Consider the following 25,110-nt stretch of genomic DNA (forward strand, 5'->3'; position numbering starts at 1 on the left):
ATCTATTCAGATCTTCATCAGGACATACACATGTATATGTATGTTTTTATTGCGTCGTCAATGTTTCAATCTATTCAGATCTTCATCAGGACATACACATGTATATGTATGTTTTTATTGCGTCGTCAATGTTTCAATCTATTCAGATCTTCAGATCTGAATAGATCGAAACATTGACGACGCAATAAAAATACAGCAGAGCTTGTTCAGCATTACCAATGTGCTGACTCTATTCTCTTTTATGTGCTCATTCTTTTACCATACTTTAAAGCTACACTCTCTAACTTTCATGTCTTACTCCGTATTCAAACCCAGGTCTCTAAGTGCTGAAATTCCTACCACTGAGCCAACAGAGCCTGCCTGCTTGCTCTAGGGAGAAATTAAAAGTTGACCTTTAGTCGGTACCCCTTATCAACTAGTAATGGTCAAACCAGACCACAAGGGCCTCCCACAGGTCAGAGTGAGAAGGATGAGGCTGGGCACTGAATCAGGCACCCGGAACTGGTGGCAAGCAAACTGAAACTGTGGGAACGAACCCAACTGTACAGCAAGGAAGGGAAAGAGGCGCACCACCTACAGTACGTAGACACACTTTGGTACTACAGCGGAGCTAACGACACAGCGGAGCTCAAGACCAGAGCAAGACAGGAGTGTGTGGAGGGCAGTGAGTCCTGAGTTGGTTTTGGCTAGTCTGCACTCTGACATCGCAATGTTCTGTGACCATTGCAAAGACAATTTGGCAGAGGTGCTGAGGGAAGCACGTCGTCATACTTGGGTTAGGGTTATTATTTTAATGTGTTTTCAATCAAGACTCAATAGCCAACTACGGCAGTGCTGAAAATAACTCAAAAATCTAATCATTATGTCAAATCAAATCATGGATTTGAAGAATCATGACACCCCTACACACCAGCTGTCTCTTTATGACATGGTTGTTTGAAAAAAACTGTTATTGGTTTTTGTTTTATCTCTAAGTCTAAGGTGCTTCTTGGGAAATTGCCATCTTACTGTACTGTACATCCCTATGATGTACCCTGCCAGTATGTTGATCATTATCCTACTCGATCAAATAATTGGCCTTCCCTTCGGTCAGAGCTTGGCAAGACCACCTTTTCATTTGCTGCTCCACACTCCTGGAACTTGCTACAAAGCACCTTAAAATTGGACTCTAGCCGGTCTCTCAATCAGTTTAAGGCTTCTGTGTATTATCATGTGTCTGTTTTTGTTTGCTTTATGCTGTCATTCATTGAAATAAGACATTCTACATTAGTACTTTTATATTTTGTAGGCTACTTCTTCCACCACTGCCCATTGTTGCATAGTTTTTTAAACCGCTGTCTCCAAATCACAAGAAATGATGTTTCTGCCATTTGGGAACCGGTCAAATACAAAAATAATAGCTCCAAACTGTTCCAAACACAGCTCCAAACTGTTCCAAACTGAGAAATCTAATAGATGGCAGCTATAAAAAAAGATATCTAATGGATTCTAAATCCACTTCTCTATGCACAAACACATGAGGCAGCCATCTTGGGCGCAATCTTGAAAATGTGATCTTTGGATTGTCTTTTTATTTCATTGTGTTTATTGTGTTGTGTTTTGAGAGAGATGCATATGGGAACAATCAATCTCACATCCATATACTGTACATCATATGTATGTGATCAAGTTGAGGGCGGCCCACAACCCAGTAGAGGGCGCCCCGTAGAGGGAGCATGTGTCAAACCCCTACAGCCAGCATTCTGCACAGGCGCCGCAAATGCACAAATGCACACGGCCGGTGCAGATGGCAAACAAGGCATACCACCAGGCAGCACCAAGTGGACAGGAGAAAGCCCTAATTTCTTTCTTATACACAAACAAATCATGCCACGGACAGTCAACACTCAACCTCTCTTACTATTACTAGACTTACAAGTGCGACGATGCAATCCATTATGTGTCCTGTCGCGTCCCGCAATGCATAGGCAGGTCACACAATTGCATGAGTAACCTTATGCGGTGTAACAACGTACCATGTCCGCGACCAACCGAGTCGGACAGTCACAACAGTCAACAAACATGTCTGTGGCCGTGACAATAAAAAGTCTACTGGACTTGATTTTCGTGCTATACCAGGAACATGGACATACATTACAAGAAAACACATGAAAAGATGTAGCTGGCAAGGGCTTTAGACCCAGTTAAAGATATAATGGATCAGCTTAGAGTTACAGCTGACACTGCTGAAAGTAATACTTGCCATTGAGTGTAAACTGGCTAAACACATGGACTTTAAATACAATATAATGGAATATGGCTTTATAAGCGGCCCCATCTGGTAGGTCAGGTGCTCATCTTTGTTCATCTCTGTGTGTTTGATTGATTGAATACTTTATCAACAGTTTATACAATGATGCTAATGATGTGTGTGTCTATGGGTGCGTGCGTGCGTGCGTGCCTACATGTGCAGTGTCTCTGTTTTTTCATGTAGCAGGACACAGACAGCATGCACATGCGTTGCCGTTGAGTAAAGCAGATTTGGGGAGAGGCTGAGCCCATTCACTTCCCCACGGGTCAGGGCCCAAGTCCAGTATAGTATGTGCAGCCGCTATAGGCCAGCTGTCATAAGAACCTTGGACTGTATTTGCTATGACAGAGGATGTGTGCATTACATGCGTTACAGATGACTCTGAATTCATGCTGAAATTAATTGTGATATATACGGCCACGGGATGAAAAGCACATAGGCTGACTCATTTTTATTAATGTCTTCATTTATTATCTGAAGCATGTCATACTTGTTATTATTTTAATCTGTTTTCAATCAAGACTCAATAGCCAACAACGGCATTGCTGAAAATAACTAAAACATCAAATCATTATGTCAAATCGAATCATGGATTTGGAGAATCATGACACCCCTACACACCAGCTGTCTCTTTATGACATGGTTGTTTGATCATCTCTTGAAATGAGACAAAACTGTTATTGTTTTTTGTTTTATCTCTAAGGTGCTTCTTGGGAAATTGCCATCTTACTGTACATCCCTATGATGTACTCTGCCAGTATGTTGATCATTGTGTTACTCGATCAAATAATTGGCTTGTTCTTGAGGTCCCTTCGGTCAGAGCTTGGTGGTCTTCCTTTTCATTTGCTGCTCCACACTCCTGGAACTTGCTACAAAGCACCTTAAAATTGGACTCTAGCCGGTCTCTCAACCAGTTTAAGACCAGAGACTTCTGTGTATTATCATGTGTCTGTTTTTGTCATTCATTGAAATAAGACATTCTGCAATAGTACTTTTATATTTTGTAGGCTACTTATTCCACCACTGCCACATTTTTTTAACCACCGTCTCCAAATCACAAAAAGATTATGGCAGTCTTGTGGCAGAATTCAGTATTACATTTGGGTCTATTGTCTTTCTATTTCATTGTGATTATTGTGTTTTGAGAGAGATGCATACGGGAACAATCAATCTCACATGCATATACTGTACATCATATGTATGTGATCAAGTTGAGCTTGAACTTGAGAATGGAGCTGCAGAGTTCAACACATCCTACAGTTAGAATTGACAAGGCGTACAGCGTTTATCCGTTCGCCTCCTAATGGCACACCAATAGTGCAATTGCCTCCAAACTTTGCACAAATATAATAAATGCCATGGGAAATCCAATAAACTACCTTTCATGCTTGCAACTTTCATATTTCCCTTTAACTTGGATTAAAACTCAGATGCCCTGATTTTGCCCTGTAGAGGGCGGCCCATGCGCAGTGGGCCTACTGCGCATCAGCGCATGTGTCAAACCACAAATGCACACGGCCGGTGCAGGACTCACGCCAAACAAGACATGCCACGAGGCAGCAACAAGTGGACAGGAGAAGCCCTATTTTCTTTCTTACACACACAAATCATGTCACGGACAGTCAATACTCAACCTTTCTTACTATTAGGCTTACATGTGCGACAATGCTATGCTATCCAATATGCGTCGCGTCCCGCAATGCATAGGCAGGTCACACAATCGGATGAGTAACAATATGCGGTTTAACAGCGTACCATGTCCGCGGCCAATAGACAGTAGACAATAAAAAGTCTACTGGACTTGATTTTCGTGCTATACCAGGAACATGGACAAACAGGACAAGAAAACACATGAAAAGATGTAGCTGGCAAGGGCTTTAGACCCAGTTAAAGATATAATGGATCAGCTTAGAGTTACAGCTGTCAGCTGACACTACTGCAAGCAATACTTGCCATTGAGTGTGAACTAGCTAAACACATGGACTTTAAATCTAACTATATAAATGGCGACCGACTTCCGCACCCTCGGTGAGGACACCCCACAGCTCTGTTATCGAATAAACAACGCACCGCCAGACCACATGTCGCCAACTGACAAGCCACGGCGGCCGCGCTGAATTTACGCGTCGCGTAGGGGACATCTCATTGCTCACTACACCTTTTCCACCGCGCAACATAATTAATTCTACTCACCAAATGTCGGACAAAACGGAAGGTGAATCACTTTCGTACCGTTTACCGTGCACACCACCGACACCGAACGCCGACGGGTTTCGCCGAAACAACACGAGCGGCCGCCATTGCACTCTGCCCATCTCCTCCACAACACCACACACGCAGCTCCTTTGCTTCAACCCCCCCCCCCCCTTCTTACGTACCTCCTTTGTTCCACCCAGGCCGTTACTTTCACTTCACTCATGTCTCGATCACAATATGTCCGTCCTTCACGTGCCATGTTCATCCCAAACACACAAACAAACAGCGACGGCCACAGCACAGCACGTTGCCCAGGCTAATGTGGTAAACAAACCGTTCTAGGTTCATGACACCAAAGGACTCGCCAGTGATGTCATCATTATGCAACCCGGAAGTACAAATACCAAGGATACGTCAGTGATGTCAGTCGGGTTGCCAGGCATGCCAGGTTCTCTAAAAACAAGCGCCAGAAACAAGCAACCACCTTCATGACAAAAAAAAAAACACCGTAGGGCTCCGCAATGTTCCAGGGGTGTCCCCGCGCGTCCCAACACTCCACAGGGGGTCAGTGGACCAGCAGGGGGTCCGCGGACCCCCTGTGGACCCCCTGAAACATAAAAAATATTATTTCTTCTAATTTTTTCCTTTTTCAAAAAAACTTTTCCACAGTTTTACTCCGGCGATTTGGGTCCCCCAATATACACGCGGCCACACTGGGCCCCGTGCGCGGCTGGGGTTGAGGGGGGCGTAGCCCCCCGAAACTCTAGTACATTATAATGGAATATGGCTTTATAAGCGGCAACATCTAGTAGGTCAGGTGCACATCTTTGTTCATCTTGGTGTGTTTCATTGATTGATTGAATACTTAACAGTTTGTAAAAAGTAATAAGCAATAAGATTATACAATAATGCTAATGATGTGTGTGTGTCTGTGTGCATGCGTGTGTGCTTACATGTGCAGTGTCTCCATTTTTTCATGTAGCAGGACACAGGCAGCATGCACATGCGTTGCCGTTAGATTTGGGGACAGGCTGAGCCCATTCACTTGACATGGGGTCAGGTGTCCAGTATACAGTATATACTGTATGTATAGGCAAGCTGTCTTAAAAACCTTGGAATGTGTTAGCTATGACAGAGGATGTGTGCATTACATGCATTACAGATGACTCTGAATTTTTATTTATGCTGAAATGAAATGTGATATACGGCCAAGGGATGAAAAGCACATCTGAAGTGGCCCATTAATTGCCAGCCCTGCTGAAAGAAACATGCAATAGGATAGGCTATATGGATAATCACACTGATTATTAATTATAAGGAGGCGACATAATTTGTTGCAGGCTATACCTGATGTAATGCCAGCTAGCCTACCAGCTAGCGTTAGCTCAATCGTCTCCTCATATCTGCTCATAGTATACAAAGTCAAAACAGACAGTTAGGAGGAGCCTCTGCCATATACAATTACATGACCAATATACAGTATGTGGGTGGGTGGGGTAAACGGCAATCTATACCATGGCACGGTCAGCCATTGTCTAGTGACTTGCGGTGTCCCAATATACATTTACTGTATAATGATACAGTTTGGCGTTATTTTGACACCAAACTATAGTAAACTGTACGTTTCTACAGAAAATCGCATTGCCACTCTCTCTGCATTCCGTCACTACTTCTTCAAACTCTACTTCTCTCTGTTCTGTTCCATACACAGTGTACCCGTTAGGTATACACTGTACTGTATAAATGTACAACACACACACACACACACACACACACACACACACACACACACACACACACACACACACACACACACACACACACACACACACACACACACACACCTGTTTACTATAGGCCTGCATATTTTTCTTTTTGATTAATACTTGTTTATGTGACGTTTTTCCATAGTATTGAATATATGTGATTAAATGTTTAAATTAATTGAGTACAAAGGACCCCAATGGAAACAAGCCATAGCGCTTTCTTGGGTATAATCCTCTTTAGCAGACCTTGTATTGAACTGTACTTTCCTGTGCTTTTTTTTGCAAACTTCTAATAAAGTATTCAATCAATCAATCAATCAATCAATCACACTCACTCACTCACTCACTCACTCACTCACTCACTCACTCACTCACTCACTCACTCACTCACTCACTCACTCACTCACTTACTCTCTCTCTCTCTCTCTCTCTCTCTCTCTCTCTCTCAGACACACAGGGCGCACGGGGGGAGGGGGGTTAAGTGTCTTGCTCAGACATACTTTGACACATACTATAGACTGGGCAAGCGGGTTGACCCGCCGAGTCCTGACCTTCCAATTCCCAGACAGCCTCTCTACCCACTCAGCTACAGTTGCCCTTTTACTGTGTATAGTCCCTCCTTGTCCTCTTTTCTCTCATGTCGTCCGCTCACTCGTCCTTCCTCTCCCACACGGCTGTGATGTGGGGAGCACACTGATGAGGGAAGGGCAGGATTCCTCTCATAACAGTCAATCTGAGAATTATACTATGAATGTTTCGCTGCCCGGGGGCCAGGTGAGTCACCTGTGTGTGTGTGTGTGTGTGTGTGTGTGTGTGTGTGTGTGTGTGTGTGTGTGTGTGTGTGTGTGTGTGTGTGTGTGTGTGTGTGTGTGTGTGTGTGTGTGTGTGTGTGTGTGTGTGTGTGTGTGTGTGTGTGTGTGTGTGTGTGTGTGTGTGTGTGGATCTGTATAATTCACACACAGCACGCACAAACACACACATCTGTTGGCATACATTCCTCAGTGCTCTCATCCCTGTGTGTATGAGAGACAAAGATAAATGTAGGTGAGAGAGAATGAGTGAGAGAGAGAGAGACAGACAGAAAGTGAGAGAGTGTGTGTGTGTGTGTGTGTGTGTGTGTGTGTACATTTACACAATATATACCTAACAGGTACACATTCCTGTGCATGGAACAGAACATGCCAGCAGACCACACACTTCACAACAGTTTACATAAATCATGAGGACACACAATCCTCAATGTTTAAAGAGACACTAATCCCTTGTAGTTTAGTTGGTTATTATGGTCTAGAAACAACAATATTTACTATACAACACAAAATAACCCTTTTTGTCTATTTCGGCCTTTTCACTTGATACAATCATACTAATGCTGCATAATATGCCAAGCAGCGTAGCCAAATCTCTGCGTCATACAAATAAAAATCCAACAGAACCTTTCCGTATGAAACCAGAGAGTAACTTCAATTCAAATGAATGAGTTCATGTATTAAAAATGTTAGCACTGTCCACAAATCCACCAGAGAAGCTGTAGGCCCAGAAATGCATACTGTACAGTAGGTCACTGTTTCTCAAACAGTGGTTTCCTACTTAATATATATTATTTCAAACGATTTAAAAAAGTTTAAACAAAGAAATCACAACTTTTCATCAAAAAAACAAAAAAACAAATTCTAAATAATTTCATAAATAAAATGAAAAAATAAAAAATAAAATCAAATAATTTCCAGTTGTTGTGATCTGCTATTTTATTTTTTTGGGGTCTTGAGCTAAAACTTTTTGGAACCACTGCTGTAGGTGGTAAATGGCCGGCAGCTGGCTGTCAGCTGCACATAAAAATCCTATGTGTGAAATGTGAAGGTATGAAAAAACAGCATGCATTCCTACGAATTACACATGTAACACTGTGTGGACAGGCGCAACACGTGCATAAAATTAGCTTACCAACGCTAGTACTAGTGCTGTAGATATCAATCAAAAATACCCATGACAGGTGGCAAACTTATACCAAGCTTATTGTCTCCAGGGAAATAGTAGTTGAATATAACTCAAATTTTATAATCAACAGAGCCCGACCAAGGCTGTTAGCTGCACACCACACTTTCAACCAGTCTGACTATGAGTAATCTCTCAAGAACAGATTCAGAGCTGCGCTTGAATTTGTCGGGAGCCCCGTTGAGAACCTATGCACATTGGCTACAAGTGGGCGGGCCTTCAGATCAGGAAGCAGACCGCGCTTTACCCAATCAAATGTAGTGGCCGGGATTTACATCTGTGCGCTCGCTTCCCACTGGAAACAAACCGAAAGTCATTTAACAATAGCGTCCTCAAAGCCGACAAAACCACGTAAGGTTAGGTCTAGTTAACCCCCCCCAGAGTCAAATCAAAGGTAAAAAAAAACAGCAGAGGGCGCTGTTTTTCCTTTTTTTTTGACAATGGGTTCCTAGATTGGACTATGAGTGACTGTGAACATGTCTTGGCATTAGGCACCTGTGCACTACTGTAGTGGTGTGTGTGTGTGTGTGTGTGTGTGTGTGTGTGTGTGTGTGTGTGTGATAAAGAGAGAGAGAGAAATCTTATGACTGCCACACACGTCACCTTTTTGCTTGTTTGTGAGATGACAATGGAAATATGGCCTGGATTGAGTTTTTTTAGTTTTGTTTTTTTAAACAATATGTAAGATTTGTTTTACATGTACTTAATGAAAAAAAGTTGCAAAAACATTTTAATTACAAGAGGATCAGTTGGTTCCTTTAGTGTTCTCTCTCTCTCTCTCTCTCTCTCTCTCTCTCTCTCTCTCTCTCTCTCTCAGAGAGAGAGAGAGACCACCTCCATTCCACAACATCAGAAACATAATGAGACAAACAAAGCAACATTAACAGCAGCATTTCTTTTAGCATCCTTCAAAATCACAGGGAAGAGTTCCTTGTGTCTTTGATGCAGTTCATGTGGTAACAATGTGCCAGATAATGTGACGTGAACGTGTTGAAATGATGTCTAAGTGTGCGCGCAAGGCTAACATTAACCCATTTAGACCTGAGGCCGATTCTAAAAACGCCTTCTAAATCCTGACCTAAGTTTTCTGAAAAACTTCAAATATTTATTAAAAAATTACAAAAAATGTATGTTGCTATATACTGTACATAGCAACAGGAACCCCAAAAGTGGTTCCCGTCCTGAAAGGTAGGCTATAGTTACAAAAATGGGTTCCCGCCCAAAATGGGTTAACACAACACACACACATACATACTGTTAGATAAATGGGATGCAATTCATAAGATTTACGACCTTCCTGGAATGCGAACCCAGCTCTTCCGCATGGGAGATGACATTTCTACCAGTGAGCTAAGATAGAACACCTGCTCCTACCCAACCACAGGGTCTACATTTCTCAATGGAAGAGTAGGGAGTAGTAGTGGTCCCCACTCCCCACCACTGCAGATGTGCTAGTAAATATTGTATACTCTGTAAAATAACGTTTTATTCACTGAAGTTCCAGAATGCAGCTTTAAAAATGTGTTTCCTATAATGTCCATTGCCGTAACGAGTCTGCAAATGGTCCGGCAGGGTGGATAATTTGTAGATCAGCACTGGTTCTCAACGAGAATTGATAGTTTGTAAACAAATGGATCCTTATGACTCTATAACCAAATACAGCCTGACGGTTCCATTTGGTTACACTTTGTACACTCTCTGAGTTGAATTAACACCCAGGATTTTACTATGTATTAAATGAGAACAGGGTCAGAGTCGAGAGCATGAGTCGTTCAGCATAAGAGAATGATTTAGGAATAAAAAAGTGCACTTTCTCCTAAAGCAATCAGGCAAGTGCTCAGGCACTTGCTGGCTGCTGTGTTTGCAAGTGTAAACTGTAATCCAAGGATGGGCAGTTATAATCATCTAGGCAGACGGGGGAGATGTTACCAAGAATCGGATATGATGGACTGTTCGTTTTCACTATCTACTTTTTTTTTCTTAAATTATTTGTAACTGTAATTGTATTCTTGCTCTGTAAAGCACTTTGAGCTGCATGTCATGTCATGAAAGGTGCTATACAAATAAAGTTTATTATTATTATTATCATGTCTTATATCGTTCTCTGTGTGTGTGTTGTGTACTGTGTGGATATGTTGTAACAGGTTATTATAACCAGTCTAAATCAGCCCCAGAGATCAAGGAAGCTAATCCAGCGTCAAGGCTAATAGAATCACAGACACAGGAATAGACTGATGGGTGGAACACTGGCTTTGACCTTGTGTGTGTGTGTGTGTGTGTGTGTGTGTGTGTGTGTGTGTGTGTGTGTGTGTGTGTGTGTGTGTGTGTGTGTGTGTGTGTGTGTGTGTGTGTGTGTGTGTGTGTGTGTGTGTGTGTTTACTTTTGGCTCAGGCTCCCCTGCTTCTGAGGACTATAGATAAAACCACAGATCTGTGCATTTCTGTTTACATGCATTATGTGAATGAGCGTGCACCTGTCTGTGTGCATATTGAGTGTGTGTGTGTGTGTGTGTGTGTGTGTGTGTGTGGGGGGGGGGAATGTGGGGGAAAAACAGTATCTGTAAAATGCATCTGGAACTGTATATCTTTCCCCACTCCATCACCAATTCCCCAACCTAGCATACCTAACCTTAGCCCTGTAGTAACAATTAAAGGCAGAATACCCTCTGGGCTTAAGGATCTACTGTAATTGTCAATCTGCACCTCTTTTCTGCCAGGAAATATAAAAAATTCCTTCATGTTTCCAAATTCAGCATTGTAGAATGTCCAACACAGACTGAATAAATCAGTTATCATTTAAACAAAAATGTACATGATATTACTCTGCTCAAACTAGATAACAGTGCTCTAACGCTCTAACACGTTGCACTGAACTGAATTGAGATGCACAGAACCTTCTGAAGCTATATACAACTGGCTGAAATTGGGTGACTTTGATCCTGAATTGAACATTTACAGTACCTGTACCATGTAGTGAAAACAGTTAGGACATATTTAGCTACTGTACTAAATGCATTTGGCAACCAAATCAAATTAACCAGATTCAAAAGCTTTTAATATTGTTAGCTACTGCTTGCCCTGTTCAACTGTGATATGGTTGATGATTTATGGTTAGAATTGTCTCATCCCAGATCCAGAAATACTAATTAACTTTTCTCATGTGTCCCTGGGTGAATACCAAACAAACACTGGCTAGCAAGGCTAGGGTAATACTGCATTTCAGACGTACGTGTGTGTGTGTGTGCGTGTGTGCGTGCGTGCGTGCGTGTGTGCGTGTGTGTGCGCGCGCGTGCGTGAATGCGACTGTGCATGTTTGTGTATGTTTGTGTATATTTGCGTGTGCCTGCGTTTCACTGGGACATATGTGTATACCTGCGTACTGTGCGTGTACGTAAGCTTGTGTGCACGTTGTCTCATGGATAGCATGGATGACGTCCGATGCCAGAATTAATCCTTAAATGGATCTGCTTCAACATACTGCAAACTAGTTCTGCAGAAAGGCTTTAGCAAACAGCCACTTGTTCAAGATCAACAGTGGTTTATTTGTCACTCGCTCATACAGGTATAAGCATCAAAATGTCATTTGCCTCGTGTTTCACGTTTCATGCCTCATGTTTCAGTGCCTGAATATGAGGAATGTTGTTGTCGTGTATAAATCACCCAGATGATTTAGCATGTCACTCTCCATCCCAAACAAACGTCTCAATGCGCTTCTCTTTTTGTCATGGTGCCATAACGTCATGCCTCTCCCCTGACTGCCATGCTCAACCTTTGATGTTGGGAAGCAGATACAGTAGTTCGGCCAACTCTCTTCACCAGATTGAAGGTCTGTGACAGCACACGAGATCCAGCTCCAAAAGATTTTCATCTGAGCTCATTGAGTGTGTGTGTGTGTGTGTGTGTGTGTGTGTGTGTGTGTGTGTGTGTGTGTGTGTGTGTGTGTGTGTGTGTGTGTGTGTGGGGGGGGGGGTTAGTGTGAAGGTCTGGATGGTCAGTGAGTGCACAGCGAATGTTCCCTGTATCTTTGTAGAAAAGGTATGGCACATAAATACACTTTATCGAAATAAAGCACTCAAGCTTTATTGTGTTCTGTCCTTTTGACAGATATTTAGGCTACAATTATATAATCGCTGTGGAAACATCGAATGTACAAGACCGTACTTTAAGTGTTACTTAAAGAACCTGTGTTCCATTGGATCCAATGTAATTATTAATCTGTCTCAAGCTCTTGTTAGATTACAAAGATTACAGTATAAGTAATCCGTGTTAATATTTATAAAACCCAACAGACAGACTTAACCACTTTCAACCTGGCATCACTATTTTGGGCATATCATTATAGGTGAATAAAAATACATATAACTCATAACACGTCACAATGCTATTTTTGGCACTTTTACATGACACTGTCATACGACAAAGTATAAAATAATAGGTCCTTCATTTATGAAAAACATAAAATGAAGTATGTAAATATTTCAGTCCTATTTATGCATTTTTTCAATATTTTTTCATCATTGAATGAATGAATGAATGGATCGATCAATCGATTGAGAATCAATCAATCAATCAATCAATCAAATCAAATCGCTCACCAGCAAGGTCAAGAAGAGTCTACCTGCTCTGTAACAGTGCAGAGTCTACCAGCCTGCTGCTGCTCTGTAATGGTGCAGATACATGCAAGTGGAACAAATCACCTGTGTTGCTAAAATTCAAGCTGCATATAAATGTTTAATGCCTCTAGAAAGCCCGTCTGGGAATCAGAAGGTCCCCAATTCCTGCGGTTCACCCACTATTTGTGGCGAAGTGTCCCTGAGCAAGACACTTAACCCCTAACTGCTCCCCTGGTGCTTTATTAATAGCGACCACTGCTCCTAATGGGTAAATGCAGTGGGGACTAAATCGTTATTATTTAGAAGCACCAACACCTTTCCCCATGATTGTTTTATTTTTTCTGCACCAGTTCAGAAAGATTGACAGATGGGTACCAGGAGCTAGCTGAAGGTGCATGTAAACGTTCATTCTGAGTATGTTTCATACCAGCATGGACAACGTCTGTACAGCTGGCACACAGAAATACCTAAATGAAACATGCCCATGTTATGATATTACCTTCAGCTGCACTTTATCCATCTGTGAATAACGTGTGTTTTGTCTCCTTTCTGTCAATCTCAAGTGGTGTCGTGCGTCACTGACTACATGGTTGCTGCCCTGTAACATTGATTCAACAATCTGATTGGCCACCTCACAGGGAAACTTGCTTCTCCTTTGCATAAACTTTAGAGTCTAGACAATCTCAACTTTATGAGGCTCTCCTCTGCCGCTCCGCTCTGCCATCAATCCCAAAGCCTTTGTGCAGGGTAGCAGTGTACCGAAGAAAATGTATGGGAAGCATTTAAAAAATAGTCTCACTCTGCTTGCGTGTGCACTGTGAGTTGATTATTAGTGAAGAAGTATATCTACATGTACTGCATCTGTGTATATGTGTGTGGTGCGTGCATGTACTGTACATTCCATGCACAAGGAACACTACTTATTTCACGTCTCTTTAAAAAAAGAATTGACTTACATTTTTATCCCACGATTTTGCAACCCCATTTTTTTCACCCAGTGCCAATTCTCTATGTAATCCTGGGCGCTACTCTCACTCTGCCAGCCTAGGGAGAGCCCAGAGCCGAGCTCATGCCTCCTTCAATGCATGAGAGCTAACAAGCCTTTTCACCCGACAGGGGGGAGTTTCCCCAGTTGGACGTAGCGCGTGGAAGGAACACGTTATTCCAACCAGTTCATTTCCCCTCCATCAAGCGCCCCGGTTGACTAGGGGGAGGCAGTATAGAGACCAGGATTACTGCATGTTTCTGTGAGAGTACCTACTCTCACATCTCTTTTTAAAGCTGCAGTCCGTAACTTTTTTGTCCTACCTGGGATTTGGACCTGGTTCTCTCGCATGAGGGACCACATTTCTATCGCTCACCCAAAGGCAAACCCTGGGAGGGGAGATACTGGGCTTATGAGATTCAGGCAGTACTACTTGTACACCAGTAGGTGCCAGTATTTTGTTACTTCTCTCTCTGTCTCACACGCATGCAGGCACGCAGGCACGGACGCACGGACGCACGCACGCACGCACCAGTGTCTGCACATTATGCAGGATGCTGGATGACGTACAGACAAGCTGTAAAAGCCAGTAAATCGTGTCCTGTAGAACCGGGCTAATCCAATGTGACGCCATCAGCAATGGAGGTAAAGTTTATGTAAAGTTATGTAAACTTTAATAATAATAATAAATTATTATTATTACACAGTGTTACCAGAGCCCTGTGAATGGAGGTCACTTGAGCACTGAAACCACACTGAAATGCATTCCAAGTATGGAACAAATGCAGTCCTCAATGTCTGCTTACACTGGCAGAGCAACTCTCTCTGTCTCACTCTCTGCCTGTCTCGCTCTCTCTCTGCTTCCATTTCTTGATTCTATTTCTTTTAGCTGTGACGTCACACCCTCGTTCAGTGGTTCTCAACCTGTTCTGGATCACGGCCCACTTCTCAAAAGCGTTTGCAGCCCACCCATCTAACCGCTGCCGTGTTAAGTGGTCAGATAGGTGGGCCATGTGCATTTTCAGAGCATGTTCATTTTAATGATCAATCAATCGATTGTGTTCCAACTTGGATAAATGGAACTAATGTAGTATAAGTTCCTATTTATCTGTATCATAAAGAAAACTCATTTTTTTCCAAGTTTTTTTTTAATGTCAATATTCCACCTGCAAATGACCTGTGTCCATCTCCATTAAGTCAAAGGTAATTCCATTACTACCAACATCCTGCAAATGTCATACAAAAACACAGGAGAGGTAGCCTACAGCTAAAAGAATCTGCCCTGGGTCTCTGAATGAGACGAGTGAAGGTACAGTATACGTACTGAACATGTAGATCTTATATTGGAATTACCTTGTTGGGTGGACGTTTTGTGGAAGGTGGATGGTAGGCATCACTAACGTAACATGCCCCATTATGGAGACTAACTGACTAGTATGACTGTAATGTAATTATATTTCTTATTATTTAGTTGCATTGTTAATTTGTTGTTTTTATTTTTGTTTTAATACATTTTATTTTCCTTTTAGTTTTATATAAAAGCCCTTTACATAGATTCACCCACACATAAGTACTTAAAATAATCAGTCAACTTGTCTTTACTTGAATTACTTTTTTTTAAGACTTATATTGCTTTCAAAACAGTGTTTTTTAAAACAAGTAAAAAATAAAAAATACGCTTTTGCTACTCACCAAAACAAAGACGGTTTTATGGAGTTGAAAGCCTACTCTACTAAATGGGAACACTGTGAGCCCCCACCTCATGTCTAAAATACACTTTTTGGCCAGAAAAAGTGTATCATGTATGTTCACCTGGTCAATGGAATTTTCCTATTGACCAGATTCTTCCTTCCGGTGAAATATTTTCTTTTCTGGCCAAAAAGTGTATATTAGACGTGAGGTGGGGGGCTCACAGTGTTCCCACTTAGTAGAGTAGGCTTTCAACTATAAAACAGTCTTTGTTTTGGTGAGTACCAAAAGTGTATTTTTTATTTGTACTACAGACGAGAGGCTGCGCTACCGTGGTGCGAGGGGAAAGAATCGAAAGTACCATAGCGTTAAGGAGAACTCCTTCTAACGCTATGGATCAGAGCTAGACAGGGATACTTTCGTGAGTGTCTGGTAGGCTACAGCTCTTGTGTCCTCTGCTAAGCGATTAACCCTTTCACACTCCATGGCTTTTCTCGAGTAGCCTAATGTTATGCAAAGCAGCCAGGTTGAGGCCATTGTTTAAGGTGTTAAAGACGGCTCGCCGCTGACAGTGCATGTTCGCGCGTGCATGTGGAGTTCCCAGCCCCCATAGTAGCTTCAGAGCTAAGGGGGCACCGTCCCCCTGAGCTCCCCCTACAGCTCAGTGATGTCACAGACTGTACTCCCTAGGTTTCCCTAGGATGAGCGGGGTGCAGGAGTGCTTGCCTTCGGACACCGACGGAGGCGCGCCGAATGAAGGGGACTTGAGCCACGAGAGGCACCGCCGAGTGAGCTAAAGCGAGCAAGTCACCATGCCGAGCGTTGCGAAGTACCCTTCATTCAACTCAGCGCTGTCCGGGTTACGTACCGATAGGGACAGAATCGTCTAGTCTGTCTAACCCCCTAGTCTCGGTACTTCCGAGACGTCAACACCTCAACACGCTCATCTAAGGAACACTATGGTTAGCCGATTAGCTTTAGCCGCTAAAGCTAAGCGCCGTTTTACCCTCCGTCGCTCGCCGGATTTCACAGACGATTAATCATTTTTATTTTATTATTTATTTTTAAAATATTTTGACGTTCAACTTTGTTTTTCTTTTTTTGACGGGAGGGCTCTGCAAAGAAAGAAAACAAGCACTCCTTTTTGAATCTGACTGGTTTTCCAATCATACTGTAACATATACATCAGTCTATCAACAGTGAATATGATGATGAATATCCCAGCACAGTAACAATAAAACTGTCAGAACTCATCTTGAGCTGCCAGCCACATAACTGCAACCGCTCACACCAGCGGCGACAAAAGCGTTAAATAGCACAGGGAACTGGTTAATGGCTGAGTTTTTCTTCATTTTACAGAATGAAACAGGAATTGTGGGGAGAGAGAAGGGGAGTGAAAATGGTTAAACAAAAACATGTGATTGATTGACGCTTCTCTGCGTCATTGGAGCACTGAAAAAAGTTGAAGCAAGCTCAACTTCTTTTTGTAGCGCGTCAGCACGGCACGCAGCGACAAGTGTGTAGCTTGATGACAGTTTGTAGCTTGATGTCACTGGCTTGTAGCCTGTTGCTTTGCCGCCGTTAGTGTGAACGCAGCATGATGTGGAGTATTAGAGCTGATTAATTATTATCTGTATGAATCCCAGTGGTTACAAATATTCCATACTTGAAAAATACACATCACTCCTAAGCAGAGGACCCCAACCGCTATGCAGGATACGGTTCCAACTCATTGTCCCACTTAGCAGCCCTACCACCCCCCAGGCCATCTGACCAGCATGTCCTGTCAAAGCCTGGACACATTACCCGTGAAGAAAACACACTAATGCCAGAGATTACCATGGGATTTCATGACAAATCCACATGCAGACAACCCATCCTGCAGCACTGAGTTGATTTCTGGCAAGACATATGCATATGTCTCTCCCAGCATGACAGCTTACAATTTAGGCATTTAGCAGACGCTTTCATCCGGAGCGACTTACAACGTGCAGCATGAACCCTAGTCAAAAATATACAGGGTAAATGGTCAAGTAAATAGAAGGAAAGTACTTTAGTGCTGCAAAGTAACTAGAATACTACATGTAAGTAAACATTAAACCTAGCATCTGTCTAAACAGCATGCTGTTGAAATAACATAATTAATGTTTGTAGACAAGCAAAAATCTGTATAGTATAATTAGCTTTTATTAAAAATTGGCAACTATAAGTGATAGGGGGTGAGGTGAAGTCTGAAGAGGTGAGTCTTCGGACTGCAGCGAAAAATGGGGAGTGAGTCTGCAGTCCTGACTGAGGAGGGAGGTCATTCCACAGCTTGGGAGCCAGGAGGGAAAAGAGTCAAGCTTCCAGAGCAGCCTGACTTAGGGATTTGAGTCACACAGTGTCCAGAGACTATATCATATTTTATTAAATTATGGGCTCTTTTTTAACATGGATTGAGGCTCAAAAGAATTCAGGCCAAGATGCGAGTCATGCAGTCAGCTATCTTAGGCACGCTTGCAAAGGCAACAAACACAGTGATGAGTACCACTTAGTAAATTAGGTGGATGTCATTTAGAAAGTCAGTAAGTATGTAAGGTTGACACTTGCTGTTCCCCTATAAAAAACAACCTGTGGGACTGTGGCAATTCATGCTCTGACTGTAGAAACAGAATAATTGGAATCCATCAGTAATGATGGAGATCTTTTGAGCCATCAAGCATGTTACAGTAAAATATGGTATGCTTTGACACTAGCCTTCTCTCTGTCTCTTTCATTTTATTCCGCTCTATCTTTTTGTGTATACTAAATGTGTGTGTGTGTGTGTGTGTGTGTGTGTGTGTGTGTGTGTGTGTGTGTGTGTGTGTGTGTGTGTGTGTGTGTGTGTGTGTGTGTGTGTGTGTGTGTGTGTGTGTGTGTGTGTGTGTGTGTGTGTGTGTGTGTGTGTGTGTGTGTGTGTGTGTGTGGTTCAAACGTGTACACCGTATAGTCTTACAGAACAGAGTTTCAGCCTCAGGCCAGCTGAACACATCTGTTTTCTCAAATATCAAAGTCGGCCACAAGGTTGACACATCGCTCCATACTGAGGTAACCTATAGGCCCGTGTTCAATGAGGAGGGGAGGGGGGGATAACCACGGAGGCGGACACTCCCAGGTCTATGAGCCATGAATTCCCTATGGAATAATAGATCAATGAAGGAACCGTCTATGGAGTTAATGTGGGTCATACTGAGAACCACTTAAGTGGGCTTAAAATGCACAGCATTCAATGGCATGGATTGGTCATGCAGTGGGTTCCTGGCTTGTTAACCTCTCTACCTGTGTCCTAGTCTTGACATATTTAACAGACTTCCCCTTACCACATTTTTACAGTGTGGCTCTGCAGGAGTCTAGCCGTCTATATAGACTGTGTGTGTCCAGAGATAATCTTGCACCGATCAGTGCCATATTTCTTTGGTGCCTTCACTAATTTCTTTCTCACATACAGTATGTTGTGTACTTTGAAATATTGAACTTACATTTTATAGTGGAATTCAATTGTGCTCTGATCGGGCTGAAATCTTGCCCAAATTTGGAGTCATATGTCATAGAGGACTGCAGTGATACTACCGACAGTGTACAACTGTGAAGTAAGAAATAAGTAAAATATATCATTTTGGGGGTCCTTGACATGGAAGGGTTGGAGCACCGCTGATGATCTCAAAATGTTTTGTTCCAGGGGACCCCCAGAAGCAAAGATTTGAGTTACAAATGTTTGCTTTAAAACATATCTATATATTCCAAGATTTGCACAACTTTTTACGATTTTTCAAAAAATTGCAGATCTACTAGCTCATAGCTCGGCACTCGGTGCCGCACTATGAGCTTGTATGTCTGCTATTTTTGAATAGCCAAAGAAATCTAAAATGACACAGATGCGTTCCCGGATTGAATGTGTTAACAGTGTGCCATACTGTAGGGCCCTCTGGGGACGGCTTCAAGGACAGGGCCCCACACAGGAAAGCACTGAGTCCAATCCAAAATAACAGTTTACCTTCATTTTATTTTACTTTATTCTATTAAATGTTTTAAGTACGGGAAACAGACCTACTGTATATCAGTTGATCAGTGCTGTTACGATGGTACGCCAGATAGTTCTGCTATCAGCGAAGCACTGAGTGCACTTCTATTTCATGTCCCCAGACAGATATATATATAGAGAGAGAAGGGGGGCAGGCATATAAAGAATTGCTTGGGATGTGAGAGAGAGAGAGAGAGAGAGAGAGAGAGAGAGAGAGAGAGAGAGAGAGAGAGAGAGAGAGAGAGAGAGAGAGAGAGAGAGAGAGAGAGAGAGAGAGAGAGAGAGAGAGAGAGAGAGAGAGAGAGAGAGAGAGAGAGAGAGAGAGAGAGAGAGAGAGAGAGAGGGGTCTGTCATATTACTGTTACTAGGAAGTCAGAGCCATCACCTTGAAACCGCTCATGATCAATATCTCTCTGTATATGTGTGGCTTTTGAGTGCCTGTGTGTATGTGTCTTCATCTCTGTGTTAAGGTTGTAACGGACGGGAAGCGGTCCACGCATGCGTTACCACTCGGATCAGCGGTGATTGCGCCGCGATCATTGATCATTTGTCCTCCTGCACGGTGCGGGGAAAACAAAAGCTCACCACAATCCAGCTCTTGATTTCACGGGACCGCGCTTGCCTCACCGCCCCTCAACTTCTCTGCGGGTCCCAAATAATCGCCCACCTCTCATTGAAAATGAATTACATAGGCGCGTCGGCCGTTTTGAAAAGTGTGTGTGTGTGTGTGTGTGTGTGTGTGTGTGTGTATACACACCAGGCTGTTCTTTTGCCCCATACAGGCTAAACCCACCATTCTTAATGTAAATACTTATGGTATGGTTTCTATCTAACAAACCATAAGAATGTGCTCTTTGTAAACACTCTGCTAAAATGTGTAAACCACCTCCATCTATGCAGGGCTGCCCTCTCTTACACTCTCAGAGTTAAATTAAGACTTGGGACTTTACTATGAGGAAATCTGTAACCAACCACAAAGCATAAGTGTGATAGTTTGAACTAAGAAGGAGAGAAAGTAGTATCAAGTACTGGTTAGATCTGCTGCTGACTGTAAAAGGTGAGACTTTACTGTGCAATATGTCTTTAATATCGCCATACCAAATGACCAAAGAAGCTATTCATCTATTTGCGACAGAGCACTTTCTCCCTCCCTACTACCCTGTAGGCTCATTGAAAACACCCTTGTCAGACTAAAGTGACAATGTAGTCATTGACACACTCGTTGGCCACTCCAGACAGGTGTACTTGACTTCATTTACAAGACTCTTGAACGTCTTAAAAACACGAAACCTCACTAAAATGAAGAACTTGCTTCCTGGGCCATTTCTGTTTTTACAGCACATGTATTCTTAACTTCAGACCCTCAAATGTAGAGGAAATCATGTTTAGACAACGGCTTTGAGTAGTTTGACAAAGTTTTGACATCTTGTTGTCAACGGGCATTTGGATGCAGCTGCACTTGTAGGGCCACAGTGTCCATCAGTGTCAACCATTTTCACACCCTCAGAGTTCAATTAACAGTGCAGTTAACATAATAGTGCTGCAAGCACTACCACCACAGAGACCAACTTTTGTTCCGAGGATGCAGGCCAACTTTTTTCCATTGATATAATGGACTGTCACTACACTAAAGTAGCTGTTTGACGTCAGTGGAGAAAATCAACTTGCATTTGCTAAATTTAAAATATAAATGTCAAATTAAATTACACTCAAGTAGATTAATATGTTTGCACACTAATCGTGGTGAAATGTTCATGATGATTATGGTTCTAGAACACCATGTTCAATGTTAAGCCTTCTGGGCATGGTCATTGGTCTAACTCAGCAAAGCTGTTATGATCAGAGGTGTCCAAACTACAGATGAAAATGAAGTTCAGGCAGATCCGAGTATAGTGTCAGCTAAGGTTTACTGGATTACTTGTAGTGTTTTTGTCTCTAGTTTCCTGTAGCCAAATAAAAGACAAAGAAAAAGTGTAAAAGAGTATAGCACAATAGATAAGCAGAGGGTAAGGTTATTCCAGTGATCAAAAGAAAAATGGGAGGGTATGTGCAAAATATAGAGGAAAAGAGCAGGGAGCAATACATACAAATTTGGAAAGAAGTGGCTATGCAGTGCAATACACACAAAGGGACTGAGTCCAACACTTTCTGACACAAGTTTCACAAGAGCATAACGTTAACCATCCACTTAACCATGAGGGGAGCCCTGCCACAACCCATTTGTTACATTCTTCTAACCAAATCTATTTCTGTCCTTCACATGATCTCTGTTTGCCTTATCTTCTTCCTTCCTAAGTTGTCAATCAAAACTAAACCAAACAAAACAGATTGGTGCAGTAAAACTGAGCTATTACTGCTGACCTTGAGTTGCCCAACATGCAAAATCCTGGCTGTTATTTTAGCTATGTGTGAGGCCAGGTTGTCCCGAACTTGGAGGATTTAAACGTTACATAAACACGGGCCATTCTGGGTCTGTAAAGGACACCATCAGAGACACATTAACATTCTGGATTGCACTGTGTCTGTGTGCATACACAGTGTTAAACGATCCATTTGTAACTCGAGGTGTGCAAAAGTAAACAAATGGACTATTATGGGTCCAATTGGTTAGAATTTGTTGACAGAATTCAATTGTCCACTGAATTAAATTCAGAATTAAATTAACACTCAGGATTGTACAATGTAGACAGGATGCACATAGTCGGATCCATGATGGTCTACAGATGTGCAGCATGCAACGGCTGCCTCACTCATGTCTCCTTGCCTGCATGCGTCCTAATTTTTTGTCCTACCTCCTGCCTACTCGCCTGCCCAGCAGCCCAGCACATCACGAGGGACTCTGCGTTAGATCCACCATTGCAGCAGCTGCTGCAGCGGTCAATGCGTGCACCACACAGCACACATCACACACACACACACACACACACACACACACACACACACACACACACACACACACACACACACACACACACGCAGCAGTAGTGAACTGACACAACAGACCACCACTGGTGGTCCGTTACCGGCGGGATCACAGTAACTGCACTCAGCACTCCACTCCACAGTCCACACACACAGCAGCCTGTGTAATATTTAGACACATAACAGGGACAGAAATGGTCACGGTGGCAGTCAGTTTATCTGATATAACATTACATTCTGGTTCCATCGTTATTATAGGCCAGTGGTTCTCAACGTTTTAATTTCAAGGACCCTCATAACTCTGTGAGTTAGGCTACAGATAACGGATACAGGATAGGTGGGCACTAATGACATCTGGGCACCTCGATGTAAAATTGGCTATTTTGTCCAAAATCTTAAAAAATAAAATATTCGAAAAATGGTCTTAAGTATTGTTAAGTACAGTATACATGATTTGAACATGCACCGTACATCATTATCAGACTTAATTTTATCCTTCAACTTCTTGTTCATGCCCCAAAATGACTGGGTGTACAGGTTTTGTAGCAATTTATAGCAATATTAGACCCTAATTGTCGAATGTTTAAGCATTTTCTAATCATGTATACTTTACATTACGTGACCATTTTTCTTTTCTTTTCTTTTTTTACATTTTGTACAAAATAGCCAATTGGGTGCCCAGATGTGCCTATAGTGCCCATATCCTGTTGCCATATGTACCCAGAAAACAGACCTGTAAGGATTCTGGACCCCACCTTGAGAACCACTAGGCTAATTAAGCGGCCAGGTGTCATGATAAGGAGCTGGAGAACTGCAGGAGTTTTGAGGTATACAGAGCTGGGGTACCATGTGCTTGTCAGAACGCACATGCGGTGTGCATTTGTGTGTAGTAACCTAGTATGCACACATGTGTGCACAGTGCATATCAGTGTGTGTGTGTGTGTTCTAAAAGTTCACACCATCATAACGCATGCCATGCAAGCGTAACGTCCAGGATTCGAACCCGCGTCTCCCACGTGGAAAGCCAACATCTTAACGGCTAAACTAAAGGCAATTTCCCGTTGTCTGGGGGAGATAGTAGAGTTTTAGTTCATCAGGCTGAGGCTGTGAGAGCCACTCTGCTACACATGCACGCACAAATGCAGAGGCGCGCACGCACGCACGAGCGCGCAGGTCGAGGGGTGCAAGGAGGATATAGAGAGGAGGGAGAAAGCAATTCAATGCATAGTCCGCCTTTGTGCCAGGAGTTAACTGTGACATATCGGCTTTCACTCCCACTATAACAGCACGCTAAAGAACAATTAGTGTGTGGTAATCCAAAGGCAAAGAGCAGGCTAGACACAGTTTTGCTTTGCCATAATACCTAAAGTTCAAATTCCGTTTGCTGGAAAATAACTTTCCAAGTGTATTTGGAAAAGGTTATATTTTATAATCCATGTGTGTGTGTGCAGTCAGTGGCAGAGGACCAACCCAGTCTATTGTCTACCTGCGCACACAGACAGGAGAGGAGGTATAAGGAGTGAATATATGCCCGTACTGGTTTCTCTGTGCCTTGGGGCAGCGCACGACGCATTGCATTTCACATTCCTCTTCCATACGTGGTTCATTTTTTTTTACCAACAAAAAACACAAACTAAAGCAGAATAAACAAACTGGTCATGAATTATCATCTGCCATAAAATGAATCATTTTAATCTCATTGTGTTCGCCCCGAAGATCTTAATAGTGCCTGATTCAGAGGTAAAGTGTTTTGTTTTATCAGGATCAAAACTTTTTTTGCGATTGTGTCCAAGTCACAACGACTTCAACGAATAATGTGTCACCTAACACACAAGTTGGTTAAAAGAATAATAGACATAAAACACAACTTTTACTAATGTATATGTTTTTTTCTCCGTCTTTATGGGGAACATTTAGGAACATCTGCTGTCACTCTTAACCCCAGCCCGTGTAGTGTATAGAGACTACATTTGACTATCTTGCAGCGTTTACATCAACTATAGAAGCCCAGTGAGAATAAAGAATAAACGCGTCCCTACCGTAATAAGGGTAACCATAGCATCGGCAGGTTAGTATCCAACAGAGTCGACATGAAGGTGATGATTTGAAGACAGAATCCTTTTGGCGAAACTTCCCACTTTTCTCAATGCAACGGAGCGCACTGAGCTGCTGCTGCCGCCTGCGCTGCTTACCACTCTAGTTGTGACTAGCGTGGATAGAGTGCGATAAGCGCAACTCTCTCTCTCTCTCTCTCTCTCTCTCTCGCTCTTTTTCTGGTAGGCTACACCACGGCCGGGTAACACCGGAAAACTCGCCCCAAAACACGCTCGCCCCCATTTCTTTTTCGCGGGCCGCAACCGCAAACCTTACTGAGGCTAAGTTGAGGAATAACCGGTGGAGTCAGACCGTTCCGAGGTCGCCGGAGTTGACCCGGGGTGTTTTGGGGCGAGCGTTCTTGTATTCCACGGCGGGACAGATGGCTCTTAGCGTATGTTTGTCTAAAGACCTGCATGCATGCTGTCACTCACTATCTGTCTGTCAGCAGGACAAGGCGACAAGCCCAACGCATAAATTAGGACACCGAGCAGTCTTTGTGTAAATGTTAAGCGTCATATG

General features: G+C 42.8%; 1 protein-coding gene across 1 annotated transcript in view; it reads right to left on the reverse strand.

Moving 5' to 3' along the window:
* The window catches only part of ntf3 (neurotrophin 3), a 49,308-nt gene extending 24,632 nt beyond the window's left edge, over positions 1-24,676 (reverse strand). The window contains exon 1 of the mRNA XM_084049854.1: positions 24,534-24,676. Within this exon, the coding sequence (XP_083905980.1) occupies positions 24,534-24,551 (18 nt within the window). The 5' untranslated portion in view covers positions 24,552-24,676. The remainder of the gene's footprint in view (positions 1-24,533) is intronic.
* Positions 24,677-25,110: the final 434 nt, after the last annotated feature.

This window comes from Gymnoscopelus microlampas, assembly GCF_963454915.1.
Source record: "Gymnoscopelus microlampas genome assembly, chromosome: 23".
In the NCBI taxonomy this organism is placed as follows: Eukaryota; Metazoa; Chordata; class Actinopteri; order Myctophiformes; family Myctophidae; genus Gymnoscopelus; species Gymnoscopelus microlampas.